At 56.4% G+C, this 19,591-nt stretch overlaps 1 protein-coding gene across 2 annotated transcripts; it reads left to right on the top strand.

The window, feature by feature from the left end:
• The first annotated feature begins 749 nt into the window (after positions 1 to 749).
• IGF2 (insulin like growth factor 2) lies at positions 750 to 18,324 on the top strand. 2 transcript variants are annotated; one of them, XM_080403724.1, is made up of 5 exons: positions 750 to 1,100; positions 1,302 to 1,514; positions 9,088 to 9,250; positions 16,212 to 16,378; positions 16,816 to 18,324. In XM_080403724.1, exons 2-5 carry the CDS (start codon positions 1,410 to 1,412, stop codon positions 17,056 to 17,058), a joined length of 678 nt encoding a protein of 225 aa, XP_080259850.1. In that variant the 5' UTR covers positions 750 to 1,100; positions 1,302 to 1,409; the 3' UTR covers positions 17,059 to 18,324. The 2 variants fall into 2 exon arrangements, with proteins under 2 accessions (XP_080259850.1, XP_080259849.1); XM_080403723.1 differs by lacking the exon at positions 750 to 1,100 and having other exon boundaries at positions 1,189 to 1,514.
• The last annotated feature ends 1,267 nt before the right edge of the window (positions 18,325 to 19,591 follow it).

The following is a 19,591-nucleotide window of genomic DNA, read 5'->3' as shown; positions in this document are numbered from 1 at the left end:
TGCCCCAGGGAGGATGCGAGCCGGCGGGGCCAGCCGGGCTGGCGTGTCCCTGCAAGGGGGCACCCAGCGGGGCGCCCTGGGGCTGCGGGCACGCGTGGGGCTGCCTCTGCCTCTGCAGAAAGCGAGGGGGCCCCTTGCAGCGGGGCGGGCAGGGCTGTGGGAGCAGGCGAGCCGCACTGGGTGCAGCAGACGTGACGGCGGAGCGGCAGCGCCGGCGGGCAGGACCCGTGGGTGCGGGCACCGCTGCGGGCAGCGCTCCGCGGGTGCGGGCAGCGCTCCGCGGGGTGGGTGCGGGCGGGCACTGCTGCGGGCAGCGCACCGCGGGGTGCGGGCCCGAGCGGTGCTGCCCGGCGGCGGGGGGATGCGGGTCTCGCTTCTGCCGAGGCGGGGACTCGCCCGGGGCGAGTGAGGCGGTCCAGGACTGCGGAGCAGGCGGGCGAGCCGGGGGGCCCTGAGGAGCTGTGCGGGGCCGGTGCGGGGCCGGGCGGGCGGCGCGGACACCTGTGCCCCGGGCGCGCCTAATGACAGCCTGGAACGCGGGACGGGCTGGGCGACCCCCCGGGTCCCCCCCCCTCCCCAAGGGCTGGGGGCTCGCCTTCGGGCAGCTAGAGGCTCTCGGGGGTGTCCCCCCCCGGGTGCCCCCCCCCAGCATTGCGGGCAGGGGCTTGGGGCTTGGACCCCCCTCCTCCTCCCCTCACCTGCAGGGGATGCGCGCAGCCCCCCGCCGCCCCCCGGGGCAGGCCGCGGTGGGTCAGAGCCCCCACCCGGGAGCAGCCCGCGAAGGAACCGTGCGGCAGAAACTTTCTGTCCCTTCTTCCCTCCCCGAGCTGGACTCCGGAGGGTTACGAGGGAGAAGGAGGGAAGAAGGAAGGGAGGGAGGGAAGAGAGGGGGTTAGACCGCTCTGCAACATTATTGGCTGCGTGGCCGGGCTGGTGCTCGCCGGGGAAGTCAGAGCATGCCCACTGGGGGTGTATAAAAGGGGGGCAGCCGGAGCGCCCTGCCTGTCTCCGCGCTCGTGGGGCAGCCAGCCGGGAGCAGCGGGCAGCCAGGCAGCCGGCCCCGCGCCCCGGCCGGGGGGACGCAGTCAGTAAACACAAAAGTGAGCGCCACCCAAGGGGCAGCCAAAGCAGGAGGAGAAAGAGAAGGAAAAGAGCAGGGGGGGGGGGGAAAGGGGGGGGGGGTAAGAAAAGAAAAAAAAAAAAGGGGGGGGGGGGAAAGGAGGAGAAAAAAGAGAAGGAAAGCGCTCGCTCGCTCTCTAGAATAACAAAATACCTGATCGTAACAAAATAACATCCTTCAGACAAAATCCAGCAGGGACCTGACATACCAAAAAGGCAAGGCGAGGAGAGCGAGCCAGGGCGCGGGGAAGGCGAGCCGAGCCCGATCGCTGCCGGGGCAGGAGAGCAGCATGTCAAGCGCCGGGGCAGCCACGGATGAGCGCTGCCGGCAGCCGGCCTTCCTCCCCGGCCCGCCGCCGCCGCCACAAGTTGAGAGCAGCAGCGGCAGCGCCAAGGTAAGCGCCGCTCCGCGCTGCCCGCGGTGGCACAGCCCCAGGGCTCCGCGCCGCGCCGCGCCGGGCAGAGCCGTGCCGCGCCGTGCCGGGCAGAGCCGTGCCGCGCCGCGCCGTGCCGTGCCGCGCCGCGCCGGGCAGAGCCGCGCCGCGCCGTGCCGGGCAGAGCCGCGCCGTGCCGTGCCGTGCCGTGCCGCGCCGAGCCCGCTGCGCGCCGTTCCCACGCGTGTCGCTAGAGGGACCCCGAGAGCCGGCCCAGCGGCGGCCGGCGGGCTGGCGGGGCGGCCCCGCTGCCGGGGGGGTGCGTGGGGCAGCCCCGGGGGGGTGCGGGGGTGCGGAGGGTGCGCGGCTCCGAGTCCCGGCGGCGGGGGGTGCGGGGGTGCGGGGCTGGTGGGCGGCTGTGCGGGGCCGGGCGGCGCGGGGTCAGGCGGGGTGGCCGTGGGAGCGGGAGGGGACGGACGGGGCGCCAGCTGCGGACACCGGGCAGAGCATCCAACTCGCTTCTGCAAAACACTGCGGTGCGTTCGGTCTCGGAGGGATAGAAATACAGAGAGGAAAAACAAGAAAGCGAAGCCAAAATGGAGTGAGAGTTAATGGTTGGCACGCAGCCTTCGAGTTTGTGTGATTTTTTTTTTTTTTCTTCTTCTTCTTCCTTCCCAATTGCTTTTCCCTACAGTAATTGTTTTAAGAGCGCAACTTGGAAAGGTTTTGGCACTCTGTTGAGCAGTAGGGAATTGGGGCACATGAGGAAACGTGGATTTAGCGTAACTGTACCAGCAGATGTGGTTGCCTTGCCTGGAGCCAGTGGCACTGGAGCGGGTTTCTGATACGCCAGGTCTCACTCGGGCGGCGTGGAGCAATCGAGTGTGAAAACAACGTTTGTGTGGGCGGTTTTAAATAGACACCTCGGGAGAACCGCTGCTTTCAACCCGAGTCAAGGCTTCCCAGACAAAGTGTGTAGTTTTCTTCCAAATGCAGGGATGTGCCTGGGAGGCGAAGGCCTGGTTTTCTTCGGGTTTATTTGTTGTCGGGTTGCATCTGTGGGTGCGTGTGTGTGTGGTTTTTCCTTTTGCTGCGCAGGGTTCAGCGTGCTGGGATTTTTTATTCCTCCTCTTGCCTTGATTTAAAGTGGAGTTGAGGAGCCTGGGTGGTGGGGTTTTGTGAGGGTGACTTTGTGCTAAGGACATCTGGAGGAATAAAACCAGCTGACATTTCTGGTTTGAGCTTCACTGAGCTGTTTTGGACCCAACTTGACAATTTTGGTGGGGGTGAATGGGTCAGAGCTGTAAATCTTGCTCCATGTTGTTGACACCCACACAAGTTCACTCAGCCTTTCAAAGGGGCTATCCCAGCTCCTGTGAAAATTCATTAAGGGATAAAAGATTTGACACCGTGGGTCCCCTCCCACTGCTGCATGAAACTTGAGAGCTGAAATGTGTCTGCGTGTGTGTCCCAGTGCTTTTTCTGACAGGTGATCCTTTTTGCAGCCCGGCTGGAGGGCTGCTGCCTTGACCAGGCAACCCGGAGGTGTCAGTGCGTGTCTTCCCATTGATTCCTACAGGCTTTGGTGCAAGCCTGGCTTGCCTCGTGGACCACCAGAGAAAAGCATTTCTGTACTTTTCTTTATTTAAATAAAGCAAACACAGCAGGTGAGGTCTTATTTTTAGAGGGACCAAGGAGTTGGTGTGTTTCCAGCAGTGCGTATGAGCACTACGAGTGTCCCACACTCTCTCTCCCTGCTCGTGTCCTGGGACTGACCTTTCCAAACCTTCTTTGGATTGTCTTCGCTTTTAAAGGCTGCTGTGTGGCTTAGCGGGCCAAGGAGTCACCAGCCTCCCTCGGCCAGTTTGCGTGACAGATCAGGAGAGGTGGGGAGCACTGGGGGAAGAAATCTGCCTCAGGGCTGCAGCCTGGCTCTGAAAGGGTTAAAGCCACTCCGCCAAGACGTAAAGCAAGTTCAACGTGTTGTGGGAATATCACTTGCCAGTAGACTCCAGTCACCACAATTTCTGATTTAACAGCTTAACTTGCTGTTAACTTTCCCTGATACACTCTAGGTTTTGGATGGGAACACAGAAGGGAGAGAGGAACAATAAAGAGAGGAGTTAAGTGAGGCTACTAAAATGGACTTAAATCCCTTCGCTGGGTCCTGCCAGCTGTCTTTAGAAGAGTTAAGCAAGATTGCATTTCCTTTTTTTTATGCAATAAATCAAACGTTTCTGGGCTGCATACCAAAATTTGTGCAATACACCCTTACTCCCCAGTGGGGTGAGTAAATGGTACTGAATACCCCATTCACCTTTTTCAGCTTGATTTTCCACAGCTATGGTAGTTCTTGCTGTGGCACGTAGAGACGGGGGCGCGGGCAGCGCTCCCCAGCCCCTGTCCGCAGGCACAGGAGGCAGGTGTCTCTCCCTGCTCGCAGGGTGGGAGGCGGGAAGGTGACCCCCGGCATGGGGCAGAGTGGGCGATGGGGACCAGCAGTGAAGACAAAAAAGCGAGGGCTAAAAATAGCAGCAGCATTGACAACCTCAGCCATATGAATGTCATGCGAGCCAGGTGCCAGGAACCACGAGGGTTTTATCTTTTTCAAGCCTGAGCTAAACAGCAAAACCCCTGGTCCTGGGTCGCTTTTATTCGCCTGACAGCTCGGCAGTCGAAAGTTTTGTGTTTTGAAGCTTGCTTCTTCCAAGCCGTGGGCTGGAAATCTCCTCCTTTCTTTTTAAGATGAAAAGGGAGGCTCTTCTGCGGCACAGCACGCGGTGGCTCCTCTCCCTTCGGGTATCGCTGAGTGCCTCAGCCCTGCGCCTCTGCCCGAGGTGCAGCCCCTGGGTGGGTTTTGGCTGCCAAGGCACCTGCCTCTCCCTGCTGGCCCTGTGCTGCTTGGCACCTCGGGGCACGGTGGCCCGGTGCCCCACGCAAGGTTGCCCGTGGGCAGGGGTGGCATTCGCTCAGCACGTGTGAGGCTGGCACGCACCCATGTCCTGCCTCTCGGGAGAGCTGTGCTCCACACCGGGTCAGCTCCCCACACCACCGGGGCTGCCCACCGAGGAGTAACGCGGAGGGAGGGATGCTCAGTGTCTCTCACAGGCGATCACCGGAGCAGTGAAGCAGCAGCGTGCCCGCTTCTTTTTGGAGGGGCAGAGGGTGATGGAGGCTGGGATGTGCAAACTGGGGTTTTCCCCTCCTGTGCATGCCACTGGGTTTGGGCCAGTGAATTTTTGCCGTGCTCCCTTTCAAACGCTGCACTGCTCCACAAAGAAGCAAGTTTTTTGGTTTTTGTTTTTGTTTTTTTTTTCTTTTTGCTGTCCAAATCCAAATTTTGCAGACTGGGCCATCTGTCAATTCCCTCCTACGTTGTTCTGTTCGTATTAAATTGTAATGAAGGCCAGACTGAAGGAGGAATTAGGTCAGACAGGAGGTTTAGTCTCCATTTTTGGGGAGGTGTTTGTTGCCCAAGAGAGGCACTGTGGTTTCGTTGGGTCAGTGCAAGCCTGGATGCAAGGGATGCTTAAGCTGTCCTCTGAGGTTGGCAACTGGGCCTTGTAGCGCATTGTGGCCTCTTGGCCCCCAGCTCCCCGGCAGCTGGACAGAGATCTGCAGGAATCTGGATAGCTGATTCTGCAGGAAATCCTGAAAAAATTCCTATAATGGCCTCGGGTGGGAGGGTGGTTTCCCTGCAGACCTGCCTTCGGGCTGTCTCCGCAGCCACCCCGAGAGGACACCCTCTGCTGGTGCATCCCCACTGGCTGGGGGCTGCTGAGAGGGGTTTGGGTGTCCCCGGCCATGGGTGCAGCAGCACCTCCTGTGAGGTGGGGATACACAGGAGCCCCAGGGCAGCAGCAGCATCCCGCATGCAGCAAGCTGGCTCCAGCAGCAGCCTGGCTTTGCAGGGGGACCGGGGAAGTCAGGAGAGGTACACAAAGCATGGAGAGCAAAGCAGACTCTCTCCAGGCAAGGAAAGGCCAGCAGCAGGCTCTGATGGCTCCTCTGAGCCACTCCTGCACCCAGAAGGTTGCTCTCGGGGTGGATTATTCAGGGGAGATTCAGGTGCAATTCCCAGAATGGTACAGGGCACCTGTGCAACCGAGAAATTCCTCTTGCATCACCCTGGTGCACACTGCGTGGGGTCTGAGCCCTTGTTAGGAGGAATCTGGTGGTTGGGTTGTTGGGCACCTGGCACGTCTGGCGCTGCCGTTCCTACCAGCCCTGGTTACAGCAGCATCCCGAGGCATTCGGGCTCTCTGCAGGCACGTGAGGGGGAACAGCAGCCGGCATGGCTGATTCAACCTGCTTTGGCAAGAAGGAAACTTTGGTGGGCGTAGCGTCTCTCTTAGCAGAGATGGGATCTTGTCCTTTAGGAAAGCGCCTCACTTACCTCTTGCTGCCGTATCCCTCTGACATCTTGTGAGAGAGGCTTTCTAGTAAATACTGAACGTTCTTCCAGCTGTTGGTGTGAATTTACTCCTGTCTCACAGCTGAGGGGGCTGTCCCTGCCCTGATGCTTGGACTAGAAACCAAAAGCAGTGCTGTCCCACGTCTCCAGTGAAGGCTAGGAGCGGTTCCCAGGGCTTTGCCTCACGATGCTGAGCTGGCTTTGGCCATGACAACTGAAGCCATGTGCAACCTGTGCTTGTGCCGGGTCACGGGCTGTGGGTACCCAGCCACGCTGTGCCACCTCATTCCAGGGAGCAGCGCTGTCTCCGGCAGCTGCAGTGGGGCAGGTGTGAGCTCTCCTGCATGGGTGCTGCTCATCCCTGCTAAGGAGGACCAGGAGGGGGGAAGGATTGACTGAAAGGTCATCGGGATACACCGAGCTGGTGATGGCACCCTGGGAGCCTGTCTAGCCTTTGGGTGAAGCCTGGGGGCTTTTCTCTGCAAGTCAGTAGGGCCAAAGCAAGAGGGAAGGGCTTGTGGGGTTGGGTTGGGTTGCAGCTCCATCAAGCTGGAGAGGAACTGCTGCATCGGGTAGTAAATAAAGATGCTTTTTGCTTTGCTGCCTGGTTTCTCATTACATGGCTGCTGGAGGCAGTGAGGAGACACCAAGGTGACAGCGGTGAAAAGGGCCGGCACTTGATTCTTGGGCACAGGGGCACTTCATTGCATCGCGCACCTCCACGTTAGCCCAGCTCTGGTTGGCAGCATCAGGGCCGTCCCTGTCCTCGTGGCTTCAGGGGGGCTTCCTGGCCAGAGTTATGGGGTGTGTGGGCACCCTAAAATAGCTCTCAGTGGAGGTAGGGAAGGCTGCCGGAGGCTGCCTTGGGCTTGCGGCGCGGGTTGTGCAGGGGCAGGTATTTTCTGAGGAGCACAGGTTTTTTTCCACAGAAGGTATCAGTTCTCCCCAGCATCAGATATCGCCCCGCTGACAAAACTTCACTCTCCCTTTGCTTCAGAGCATCTCACCCCTTCCTTTAGACTGAATGTGGAGGAAAGACTGTGATTGTCACCCATGCCGCCAAGCAAGTCCCTTCTGGGGAGCTGGCTCTGGCTTGGGGGTGTTCAGCACACAGCCTGCTCATTAGCCACAGTGCTCACAGCCAGCATGAGCCTAATCAGGGACGGGGGATTATTTGGGTGTCCTGAAGTCCCGCGTCAGCAGCTTTGATGGCAGCGCCGGCTGGCACACATCTGCCACCCCGGCAATGAGCTGCTGGTGCTACCTGTGCCCATGGGACACCAGCAATCAGGAGCTGCATGTACAAAAAGATGAAAAGAGCCTGCGGGGGTGGGGAGGAAAGGGAGTGGGATCATTGTTCTCTCACCAGGTGGAGATCTGGCAGCTGATGCTGCTGCACCAGGGCCAGCAAGAATCAAGCAGCGAGGGTGATGCTGCAGTCATGCCAGGGGGGCCTGGAGAACACCCATTGGCCACTTGATAAAAAAAATCAAGGTGCAAAGGTGTCGGTGGCAAAACACTGCAGCCTGGCAGCACGGTGCAGTCATAACCCGGTGCTGACCTCCTGCTCCTAGTGTGATATAGACCAAAGCCATGCCGAAGGGACTGGTGCTACGGGAAAACCTGGTCCGGGTCCCATCACTTGCTGGTTTGAGCGCAGTTCGTTCCCAGGGCTGCTGCCTCTCTCTGTCCAGAGCTCTGGAGGGGTTTTGCCAGCCTTGGTGGTCTCTGCCAGCACAGACTGAGCAATAGGATGGGCCTCGGAGCTCATGCCGGGGGGGGGCGGGGGGATGCCTCCCTCAGCCTACCCAGACCTTGCAGCCTCTGTTTTGGCTTTTCTTGTGACTGATCCCTGCCCTCCTGCTGCTCAGAAGAGCTTACAACTTGTAAGCATGGTGCATCGCTAGCAGCGACAATTTGAGCTACGTGCTAGTAAAAGATTGGTAGCAAGGGTGGCTTTATTGCTGGCAGGACTGTAGCGGTGCCCCGGGGGAGCTGGGCTAATTTCCTGGCTGTGCTGCAGACTTCCCCCGTGACCTTGGGCGAGTCATTTAATCTATCCTGGGCTTCGGCTCCATCTCCGAGCATCCCGGGGGGGTGAGGTAATATTCATTAACTGATATTATTCTCGAGTTGCTCAGATGCTATGGTGATGAAGGCTGGATGTGAACCCCGGCGTCTTGGCTGAACATTAGCAAGGAGAGGGGGTGCTCTGCTTGACATGTAGCATTGCCCCACAGCAGCTGCCATTTTGCCACACTTCTCCTCTTCATTTTGAGCTGGCCGGTCTGGCCACCATCATTATTTGGCTGTATCTATACAGTGATGCTCATCACTGGGGGGCTGTAACGCCTGGAGCCATCCATGGGTTTCACCTTACCCAGTGAGGCAATAGCACCCTCGCTTTACACCTGCAAAGCTGACAGGGAGGTAAAGCTGTTTGCTGGAGCTGAGTCAGGGGAAATCTTGGGGTTAGTTAGAAAATATCCAGGGAGTTTCTTTTTTATTCCTCTGCACTGGCTGATACCCCCTTGGCCCTCCTTGGTGATGCCTCAGGTGCATTTCCCGTGGGAGTGCTCTGCTCCTGAGGGATGTCTTCTCGGTCCCAACTCTCGTCAGCAAACATGGCTTGTGCAATCAGCCCTTTGATTGCCTGAGCCTCGGCCATGCCAGTGTCTTGCGTGCGCGGGCTGAAGGCCGCCGCTTCCTGGCAAAATCCAGCTTTCCTCAAAAGCAGCTCGAGGACAGATTGAAACTTTCACTTGTTTCTGCTTCGGGGGAATGTGTGCTGAGGTAGGGCCTGAAAGCCTGTCATAGGAAATGAAAGAAAAAACACCTCCTGATAATTGTTTGAATGATTGCCCATATAAAAGGGGGGAAAAAATAAAACAATCATGTGGTTGAAAGAGAAAGGGGGAATAAAAACCTTTCAGAGGTAGGCTGAAGTGGGATTTTCCAATGGAAAAACTGCTTCAGTGCAAACCTTACCCGATCAGAGCAGCGGGGCGAGCGCGGGGAGCCAGCCTTGCACCGGTGGCCGGCTCTGTGCTGCCGGTCCTTGCCTGCAGCATCCTGACGTGTCTGGGCATCAGACCCCAGGCGCACTGTGGGCGGGGGGCATTGCCTGTGGGAGGTGGCAGAGAGGGGTCTCTCATGTTAACGCTGTGCCTCTGTCCCCAGGTGCAGAGGATGTGTGCGGCGAGGCGGATGCTGCTGCTGCTGCTGGCTTTCCTGGCCTATGCTCTGGATTCGGCCGCGGCATACGGCACAGCGGAGACCCTCTGCGGCGGGGAGCTGGTGGACACACTGCAGTTCGTCTGTGGGGACAGGGGCTTCTACTTCAGTAAGTGCCAGGCAGCTGCCAGCAGCGGGTGGGATGCTGCCCCCACCCCACGCCTTGCTTTGGTGGAGCAGGGCTGGGAGGGAGAGGACCGGTTTCTCAGCCTGGTGCTTTCATGATTGCCTCATACGTGGCAGGAGAGGGGCGAGAAAAGCGGCATGCTCGGGGTGACGTGCACCCACCTCGCGCCGATGTTGGGGACTGTCTAGTCCCATGGAGGAACTGGATCCTGCATTTGATGCTTGGGAAGATTGAATGTTGCTGGGGAGCCACACGTGGCTGGCTCACCTGCGATGTGGGCAAGTCGTTAGCATAATGAGGATGTCTGCAGGCAGCTCTCTGCTGAGCTGGGGCCTTGGCTCATTTTTAAACCTTGCTGCCCAAGTGCTGCATCCTGAGAGCAGGCAGGGAGATGAGCGCCCAGCCTTTCCGAGCAGGCTTTGCTTGGGTCTAGCAGCAGCTTCTAGGCTGCTCCCAAAATACACTCTGTGGCCCCCTGGCTACCTGCTGGTGAACCTGTTGCTGAAGAGTGATGTCTTACCCTTTCGAAGCACATCTAGAGCAAAAAAAATGCAGTGTTGCTGCTGTCCACAGGGTGCTGGTGGCTTCAGGAGAGTTGGCTGAAGCAGGCTTTTCCAGCCAGGCTGCTTTGGGGATTTGGACCTCTGGCATTAGCTTAGCTGGTAAACGGGGAGGAGGAGGAGTAAACCAGTAGCGATGGATGCTCAGCAGTCTATGGGCGAAGGTGCCTCGAGTGTGACATCTTCTGGTGTTTCGGTCCCCGGCTCTGCTTGGGAGAGGGAAGACCCGGTGTCTTGCTGCATGCAGAGGACTGAACCGCGGAGGAACTGACTACAGTGAAGGTGCGAAGCCAGGTGGGGGGGAAGGGGATGGAGATACCAGCTGCACATGGTGCCATGCATTTGGCAGTTGTGCCTCTGCCCTGGGAAAAGGAATTAAAAAGTCACTTTTAAGTAACAGGGTGTTTTTTGGAGCAGTGGAGTCCAGAGCCAGGCTCCCTTTTATCCCAGTCTGCCTGTGCAGGAAACAGAGCGCTGCAAAGTTAGGAGATGACCCAGGATGTCCCTTCCCAACTGGGATGTCCTTCCCAACCGGATGCCCAGCCAGGCTTGGCTGATGCTGTCTGCTGAGGTTGGGCAGGGAGAGGCACAGGGCTTCCACATCCAGCAGCAGCCAGGGTTTGTGCTGTGTGATTCTGGGCTGGCAGCTGGGCTGCAGGGGGCTTTGCAGCTAGCTGGGGGCCATCTCCCTGCCCCATCCCGGCTGAGCAGCAGGGGGGTTTCATGGCCCCCTCGGGTCTTGCGGGCAGGCGGCGCTTTTGGGGACACCCTGGGCATGCTTCCTTCCTCTGACCCAGCCGAGTGGCGAGGGTTTGCATGTCAGCTGCCCTTCCTCTTCTCATCTCCCCCTTCCACCTTCCCCTGGCCAGCGGGCCCCACGCCGGAGCTTGGCCACGGCAGCGGATCCGGGGCTGGCGTTACCGGCGAGGCGAGCTCCTCTCCTGCTCTCACACCTCTTCCTCTCCCTCTATATATAGAAGAGCATCCGTCTCCCTTCCGTGGTTTCTCTTCCCTCCTCCCCCTCTCTGGGGATGAAAGGGAATGGGGCTTTTGTTTTACGGACAAACTGACCTCCTTTCACCTCAAATAACCCAGCCTCCCAGGCCAAAATAAAAACACTTTTGAAGGCAGACAAGTTGCTTGGTGCCAAGTGGCCAGTCTGGTGGTTGCAAGGGGATTCTTGCCTTTTATTTTGTCCCCTCCCATTCCCCCTTCTTCTTTTTGAATGCTTCTGGAAAGCCCAGGTGCCAGGGGATGAAGCAAAGTCCCCCCTACTCCCGTATTTTAACCCCTTCAGCATTTAACCAGCTTGTGCTATGCAGGGCTGATGATGTTTGGGCAATGGCTCTACTTGATGAAGGGTTGGACATGGCCAGCTCGCTTCATTTTTAACCTCTGCCTCCATCAGTTGGCCTTATGAAGTGATTACTTCTCCTGGCCGTATTTGTCTTCACTCCTAAACCCTCATGGCTACTCTCTTGTCACTGTATAGGCTCAACAGGACACTGTTGTGTTGCATGATTGCAGGTTTATGCCTTAAAATCACGCTTGGGTTTGTCATGAGCACTTCACAGCATAGGACATGCAACCTGATGAGCAACCTGTGCTAACAGAGTTGTTTGCACAGGAGGTAAATGCCTTGGGCAGCCTTGTCCCACAGGTACAGGTGGGCTCTGCTTGCTGAATGGGGCTTGTTGCAAGCATCCGAATGGTAATCTTGAAAAAAACCAAAAACGGTATGAAAATCTGTTAACAGTTTTCTGCTGCAGTGGTGATCAAAGTACTTAAACGATGCTCTGCATTCTTACAAGGTAGCACTTGGCTAGCAAAGCTAGCTCTGAAACACGGCAGTTTTCATCCGTGTGAGGGGATGCAGCATACTGATGGTGTTCCATTCACCTGGCACCTGGTGATGGGGACATATGCAACCTAAACTGAGGAGGGTGCACCCCCTGATAACCAGGATGCCCATCTGCCCGCTGGCGCAAGGAGTGAGTCCCGGCACCCAGGTGCCCTTGGAGGTCTTGTGGCTGGCAGGCACCTGGGGCTGGGGATGTTGCAGCCTCCTCCGAGAGCTGGGGCTGCCAGAGAACTGGGCCAACGGGGCAGGATCCGGCAGTGCCGGGGTTACCGGGCCATAGAATGCAGGCTGGGCATGATGATGTACACCACGCCAGCCCGCTATGTCCCGGGGGTGCCTGGGCGAGCTGCAGCTGGAGCCATGAGTGCTTTGCTCCTCTCCACCTCTGCTGTGATTCCTACCCTCCGTGACTTCCAAGGCTTTTGGGGCTGGCCTGCAGGTGCCAGCAAGGTGGTGGCATCCTGCTGTGGCTTGGCGGCAAGGTCGGGACCCCCTCTCCCTGCTCCCTGGCACCCACCCAGGGGATGGCAGCTTGGCCCGGAGGGATGCTGAGTGCAGCCCCAACTGAAAAAAGTGGGGCAGGTCGAGAGGAAGCCCCGGCCATGAAGTTGCCGTCATGCAATGCTGGCACGGAGGGGAGAAGGGGCTGCAGGGGGAGAGGCGTCCGACTTCTCTGTAAACAACAGCTCCTGTTTCCTCCTTTCCAACAGCTGATAAGAATTTAGCTCTTTGCAGCCGCTTGTGCTGACGGGGCACATTCTTGCGCGCCCGCCGCTCCTCCGAATAATACTAGGAAAAAGCAGGGGGGAAAGTGCGGTGCCGGGGTGGGGGAGGGCCAGGCCGGGGGCACTGGGACGGGGCCCGGTGCCGCACAAAGGCCCCCTTGTTGCTCCCGACATTCCTGCGACAGGGGCGCGGGGAACTGTTTACACCCAAAGTCCCCTTCCACTCGGCTTGCCGCCTGATTGACCGGAGGAGAGGGGACCCGGCCAGGGTGGCACCGGCACCATGCACCCCTCCCCGCAGCATCCCTGCAGCCCCAGCGAGGGTGGGGAGTCCGCAGCAGCAGGGTGGTGATGCCAGGGAAAGGGACCCTCCTGTCGCCCCATGGCCATGGCAATGCTGCTGCCTCTGGCCCAGAGGCATCGCTGAGCTGCAGGTATGCAGCCTCCGGCATCTCCTGGGAGCGGGTTTGGCTTTGCAGCGCCACCGGGATGCCCAGCTCTCCCTGTCGGGATAGCCTGCTGCTGGACTGGAGGGACCCCAGGCAGCCGGAGGGCTTTGCATCGCTGGGCTTTACATTGTGGGGCTCGGCCCCTCAGAAGAGCGGTGGGAGGTTTTGGTGGAGCACGGTGTGGGGAGAAGGAAAGCGTGGCCATTCATCGAGGGCCGCGAGGAAGCGCGTTTCCTCGGGAGGAGGCAGTCATCGCTGCGATGGGAAGTGGCTCGCACGCCCCGCGGTGCTACAGCCTGCTGCCTGCACAGCTCGTCCCTGCGGGCAAGGGACGGAGTGGCAAAACCCTCCCTGGGTTTGGCAGTGGTGGCAAAGTGAGATGTCACCAGTGGGCAAAAGTCAGGAAATTCAACCTTTAGTCTGTGTGTAAATCATGTTATGGAACAAATGCTTTTCCCAATCCAGGTCAGCAGTGATACTGCTGTTAACCAGCAACGTCCTGGCAGCTCTTCCTGGAGTTGTTGTCTCCAGGTACTTTCTGCAACTAAATCCTTGGCTTTTATGTTTGATTTTTTTTTTTTCCCCTCCTAAAGTAACTCTCCCACAGAGGATTGTATTGGCATTTGGCGAGATCCGTATGAGCAATTATGTAACGGGAAATGTGCCCTATCAGGCCATCGCAGCAGAGCTGGCAGCGGTGCAAGGGGAACGGCATGCAGCAGCTTTATGCAAGAGAAGAAGGGGCAGCGCGCCGGGGCTGGGGTCCACGCATGTGCCTGCTGGCTGGGCAGGGGTGGGAAGGTGCGGGAGGGGCTGTGCCGCCGCAGTGGTCCCTGCCGGGAGCTCACCCTGGTGTGCCACACCTGGGCATTTACAAACACGTGCTGCCGTGATCTTCCTGCATGCTCCCATGCCAGAAAGTGCCCTGGATGGTGAGGCAGTGAAAATGGTCCCACTTTGCCTGTTGTTTCCCCACCCCCCTGCCTCGCCTCTTCTTTCCAAACAAACACATAGCTGCAAGCGGGCAACTTCTGTTTTTGAGAGGAGACATGTAACCTTTCAAAACCTCAACTTCTTCCTGAACCGTGCATGTTGTCACTTGTGCAGCCTTCTGTTCTGCGGGAGTGTGAATGCAGCCCCCTGGGGATGTGCTAGCAATAGGGGGTGACTTGAATTTTTTCTCTTTTCCTTCCAAACTCGCCTTCTGCCCATGCTCAGGGTGCCTATCTGGAGCAGCCTAATGCTTCAGCAACCTGCTATGCATGCAGGTGTGGGCACTGCGGTAAATAGGTGCAGAGCGGGGGCCGTATATGGTGTGGGGTGTCGGTGGCAGTGCACATCTCCAGTGGACCTCGCTGGGCATCTTGTACATATAGAAGAATACACGCATCTGCCCCCAGTCTGGCTCCTCACCCCCATCTCCCTTCCCTTGGGCATCGCTGCCTGGATTGCCTGCATCAGCATCACTTGTACAGGCACCCAGCACACCTGCACTGTCTTTAAAGGGAGGGCCCAATCCGGCATGCTTGTTGGCCATAGGAGTTTAATTTTCTCTCTATAAATGCTTAACAGTGCTCCCTTCACTGAGTGGGAGGGAACCGTCCTTCTCACCTTCCCGTGGGGCTGGCTAAAGGTCATGCCTGAAATTTTTCCAAAGAAAAAGGAGGGTGGTGGCACAGAGGGGATGAATGTGGAAAACAGAGCATTTGAAATGACTCCTGAGAGCGGGCTGCATGGTGTGAGTCAGCTGCCCCACCACCCCGCGCCCCAGTGCTGTGTTTGCTCTCATGACCATTACAGGGGCAATGCACCGGCATGGAGCAGCACGAGGAGCAGCTTCCCCCTGGTAGGGGCATGGCTGATTTTAACGGGGAGCAGGTGCCCTGCTGCAGGGGCTTTGCTGTTACAGAGCCAATGGCGAGGTATGGCTGTGGGGCTTTCCATGCCAGCATTGTGCAGACAGGGCTGCGTTGCACATGCACGTCTATGTTGCACATGCGGGGTTGCACTGCGGGCACAGAAAACTCTGCTTTGCAGTTTGTCCCAACGCACTTTGGGTGGGCACCCAGATGGGATACCCCTCGGGGAAACTGGACAGCACCTTGCAAGCCAGAGCCTTTATATCTTCACCCAGGCCAAATACTTGGAGTGCCTGCTTCATCTGGCGTGTGGGGGGGTGATCGCGGGTTGTGCACGGGGCCAATGTGGACCGTTTTGTGCATTCCCACAGGCCGGCTGGGAGGTGGAGGCGTGGCGTGGCGAGCAACATTAGGCATCGTGCTTGCACCGCTTGCTCTTGGTTTTTCCCATGCCCAAATTGTCCTGGGCAGGATGCCGTTCTGGATACTGTTTGCAAGCCCCACTGGTGCTGGCCTCCGCTCCCCTCCCGTGAAGCACCTCGCACTCGGAATTGCTGCTCAGGGCAGCGTGCGGAACCCTGGCTGCAAAGCCCATGTCAGCAGAAGCGCATAATGTGCCGCGTGTGAAAGCGTGGAGAAAATCCTTTCATTTCGGGCCAGTTTACGCTTTGGAAGTCACAATTCCCAAGCAAATTTGTTTTGCATCAGAAATCCAAATTTTCCCATCTCTTTTACATCAAGAGGGGGAGGAAAACAAGTAAAACTGGTGTAAGCTTTTCCTTCAGAGCACTTTGGCCATTGTTAGGAGGTGATATGAAATGCACTCAGCTGTTGCTGCACTGGACGCAGGCTTTCTCATCCTTCTGCAGGAAGAAACAGGAGAGGAACTCTTATTAAAAGATTAAGTTTAATAGCTATTCTTGGCAGGTGCGGGAGCCTGTATTCTTTCTGCAGCTGTCTCAGAGCTGTCCCATCTGGTAAAATTTAGCCGCCTTGGTTCGCTTCACCTGCCTGAGCGTCGACCTGACGGAGGGAGGTTGGCAGCCACAACGCCGCGCTGCTTCTTTCTAATAAAATTCACTTGCCAGGATCAACATCAGAGACGGTCGCAGTAATTGGCGCAGTGCTGGCGGCCAGGCTGGGCTCGAGCTTCCTTGCGTTAGCTGTGCCCGAAATGGCTGCCCGCACGGGAGGTGTAGGAGGGGAGTAAATCACTGCCATAGAAACACCTGGAGTTAGTGCCGCACACATGCGGGGAGCCCTGTTGGCGTCAACGGCATTTGTCTGGGAAAGTCTTAACGCGAAACTCGGCCAGTTTGCAGGCGCGTGTCAGCTTGTTTGGGAGAATCGCTGCTATTTTTGAAGCGTGTGGGAATCACCGGTCTCCGGTGGCTGGTGGAGGGATGCTGGCAAGGGGATGGGTGCCATGCAGGCGGGGCGAGGGTCCCGTCCAGGTTGGTGGCTAACACTGGGGTCTTTGCTGTTGCAGGTAGACCAGTGGGACGAAATAACCGACGGATCAACCGGGGGATCGTGGAGGAGTGCTGCTTTCGGAGCTGTGACCTGGCTCTGCTGGAAACCTACTGCGCCAAGTCCGTCAAGTCCGAGCGTGACCTCTCCGCCACCTCCCTGGCAGGGCTGCCAGCGCTCAGCAAGGTAGGGGGCTGCGCCAGGGTGGTGGCCCCTTACCCGAATAAATAACAAGAGAAAAGATGGGAAGGCCATGGGTAGGAGAGGACAAACCCCAGCTGCAGGGTCTGTTGATTCTGCAGAGCCTTTGAGGGATGGCCATCATTGGCAACTTGTTCCAAGTGCCCTGCAAGAAGGTGGGGGACTGAGGTGGGCTGGATCGTAGGATCACAGAATGGGTTGGAAGGGACCATTAAAGGTCATCTAGCCCAACCCCCCTGCAGTGAGCAGGGACAGCTTCAACTCGGCCAGGTTGCTCAAAGCCCTGTCCAGCCTGACCTTGGATGTTTCCAGGGATGGGGCGAGGTTTCTGTGGGATGGATGGAGCTCAGAGAGGGAAACCCCCATCCGGAGGGTGGGCAGGCTTGTGGTGAGGCTGATGTTCCTGTCCCATCCACTTGTAGGAGAGCTTCCAGAAGCCCTCGCATGCCAAGTACTCCAAGTACGATGTGTGGCAGAAGAAGAACTCCCAACGGCTGCAGCGGGAGGTGCCCAGCATCCTACGGGCTCGCCAGTACCGGTGGCAGGCAGAGGGGCTGCAAGCAGCCGAGGAGGCCAAGGCACTGCACCGTCCCCTCATCTCCCTGCCCAGCCAGAGGCCCCTGGCGGCACGAGCCTCCCCCGAAACGGCTGGCCCCCAGAAATGAACCGTGACCAGCCATCTCGATTTTTGATCTCCCGGGGGAGGGCGGGAGGACTGGTGAGACCCGGCCCCTGAGCCCCTCCGTCCCCGGGGCCCCCGAGCTGCGGAGCGGGGCGGCGGGGCACCCTCATGCCGCTCCGGCCCCAACCAAACAACAGACACAGCAAGGAGGGGTGGCGGCGGCGGCAGCCAGCAGCGCCGCTCCCGCGGCATCGTCCTTTGGGGGGGGGGGAGGGTTGTTTCATGTCCCAGGCCTGTTTCATTCCCCCATGCCCCCAGTATTTCCAAGCCTGTACTTGCAAAGGGACAGTTTGGCACTTGAACTTTTTGCTGCCGGGCGCTGCGTGACATCCCTGGTGCCAACGCCAGAAGACAAAAGAAAGAGCAAGAGGGAAAAAGGATATGAAGTTAATTTTTTTTTTAATCTTTTTTTTTTTTTTTTTCTTGAGAAGAAGAGTCCATTCCATGTCTTTCTTGACAATAAAGTGAAAAAAAAAATAAAATGGGGAGAAATATTGAGGGACATAATTTTTTCGCCTCATTCCCACCCCACTTTTTTCTTCTTTGTTTTTCTTTTTTTTTCTTGTGGTTTTCTTATGTTTATAACTTTCTGTTGCACCTTTAAAAGAAAAAACATACCTGAGAAGAAGTTTCGAGGAGGAGCCCCCATCTGCATTTTTGTGTGTGTGCTTCATTACAAGATTCCAAATCGACTTGCACCTTTTTGAAATCATTGATGACGTGAGAAAGAGAGGAAGAGGAGAGAGAAAGCGAGAAAGAGAGAAGAAAAAGGAAAGGGGAAAAAAGAAAAAAAAAAAGAAAAAAGTGAGCTGATGCTCACTTTAAATGGAGGAGGCGTCTGCATTGCACATTTGCCACGGATTTAGTTGATTTATATATATAATATATTATATAACTTTTTTGGCAAAAAAAGCACTATTTTTATGGGACATTTTGTGTAGTATCTGAAGAGGGATTGTAATGTTTAAAATGTGTTATGGTGCTAAAGTAAGTTGGAAGGGAAGAAACCCAGAAATAGCAAGGGAGGGTGGGGAGGGAAAGACAAGATAGCGAATACTGAACTTGAAATTTTAGCTTTTCGTTTTAGGAAAAGTGTGATAAATGTGTTTCTTTTCTCTTCTGAAATATAGCTTGGTCATGACCATATGAGCTAGTTGGCTGTTACTCATGTACACAGATGCACGCACACACAGAAATACATCCACACGCATCCTTTTTTTTTTTTTTTTAAAAAAAAAAAAAAACAAAACAACACAAAACCACCACAATTTAGACTAAAAGGGAACTGTTCTAGAGACAAACTCATTTTGAATGGTGAAGGTGTTGCCAGTTACAACTCGAGGCCCTGCTTCTGCACAGACCCCTGGCGGAGCTTGGCGTCCCGAGCCACGGGGGACCTGCCGCTCCCTCCCCATCCTGACACCTCGCTCACACTGCGCTCCGGTGAGCGGGCGGCCCTCGCTGCCGAGCCCCTGCAGAAGCATCAGCTCCACGCCCCACCAGCTCCTTTTCCTTCTCTTGCCCTTTGTATCCTTCTCGCTGGACCCCCCTCCCTGTCCCGCACCCTCCTGCCCTCGCCCCCGCCCTGGGCTGCGGAGGAGGGGGGCTGCACCCGGGGGGTCAGGGCTGGGACTGCCGCATGGGATGGGGGACGGCAAGTCTCTGGCTTGAGGCTCGGGACTCGGTGAGCGGATGGGTTCGAGAGGTGGGCAGAGGGCTGTAAAATAGGTTGGTTTTAAAATAATATATATTACCTGTCTAGGAACCGTAAAAAGGGGGGGAATCAATTACATCTCCCTAATATACTCTCACTTGCTAATAAAATGGGGACACTCTGTTAACCAGTTCTGTACTTGCTTTGTCTTATATATCCATACATTTAAAACATAAAAAAAAAAGACTACTTGAATTGTATTCTATTTCGTGGTTTGAAGGGGAGGGCTAGGGGGAGTCTTGAGAGGGGGAGGATTTTAATGTATAATCTTTTTGTTTGTTATTACCTTGCAATGTTGAGCCATGAAGCCTTTGTTTAAAAAAAAAATGGCACTGCAATACACAACAAAGAAAATCCTTTATTTATTTTATTAAATATATATGGAAAAGAATGAAAATTGGTCCAAATTAAGGGGTACGGGGAAGGGAAGTGGGTGGGGTGGGGAAGGCAGAATAAAAACAGAGCAATTGCAGATAATTGACTTTTTTTTTCCTTTTCATGTGTCTTTTTTTAAAAGAAACCTAGGTTTTATTTTTTAAAAAGAGAAGTAAAAGCTTTCCTGGATGCTTTGTACCAAAAAAGTAAAAAATGAAAAAAAAAAAAGAAAAGAAAAGAAAAGAAAAGAAAAGAAAATCTGTTAAGCAAATAAATATCCATCCAGAATATGAAGCCTGACTTTTACTTTTCATTTATTTTTGCTCCTGGGGTGAGAGCTGGGTGGAAAGAAGGCCATGCTAAGTGCCACTCTTCACGGAAGAACAAAGTACATTGCAGCTCCTCTTTTTGGGGCCCAAACCTGCAA

Source organism: Falco punctatus (genome assembly GCF_963210335.1).
Source record: "Falco punctatus genome assembly, chromosome: 10".
Taxonomy (NCBI): Eukaryota; Metazoa; Chordata; class Aves; order Falconiformes; family Falconidae; genus Falco; species Falco punctatus.
This window is presented reverse-complemented; position numbering and strand designations above follow the sequence as displayed.

Excerpts from the sequence above, each read along its gene's own strand:
- IGF2 (XM_080403724.1), top strand. The coding sequence starts at position 1,410 with ATGTCAAGCGCCGGGGCAGCCACGGATGAGCGCTGCCGGCAGCCGGCC. Across the intron at positions 1,515-9,087 it reads GCAGCAGCGGCAGCGCCAAG|GTGCAGAGGATGTGTGCGGC; the intron begins GTAAGCGCCGCT and ends CTCTGTCCCCAG. Across the intron at positions 9,251-16,211 it reads GGACAGGGGCTTCTACTTCA|GTAGACCAGTGGGACGAAAT; the intron begins GTAAGTGCCAGG and ends TTGCTGTTGCAG.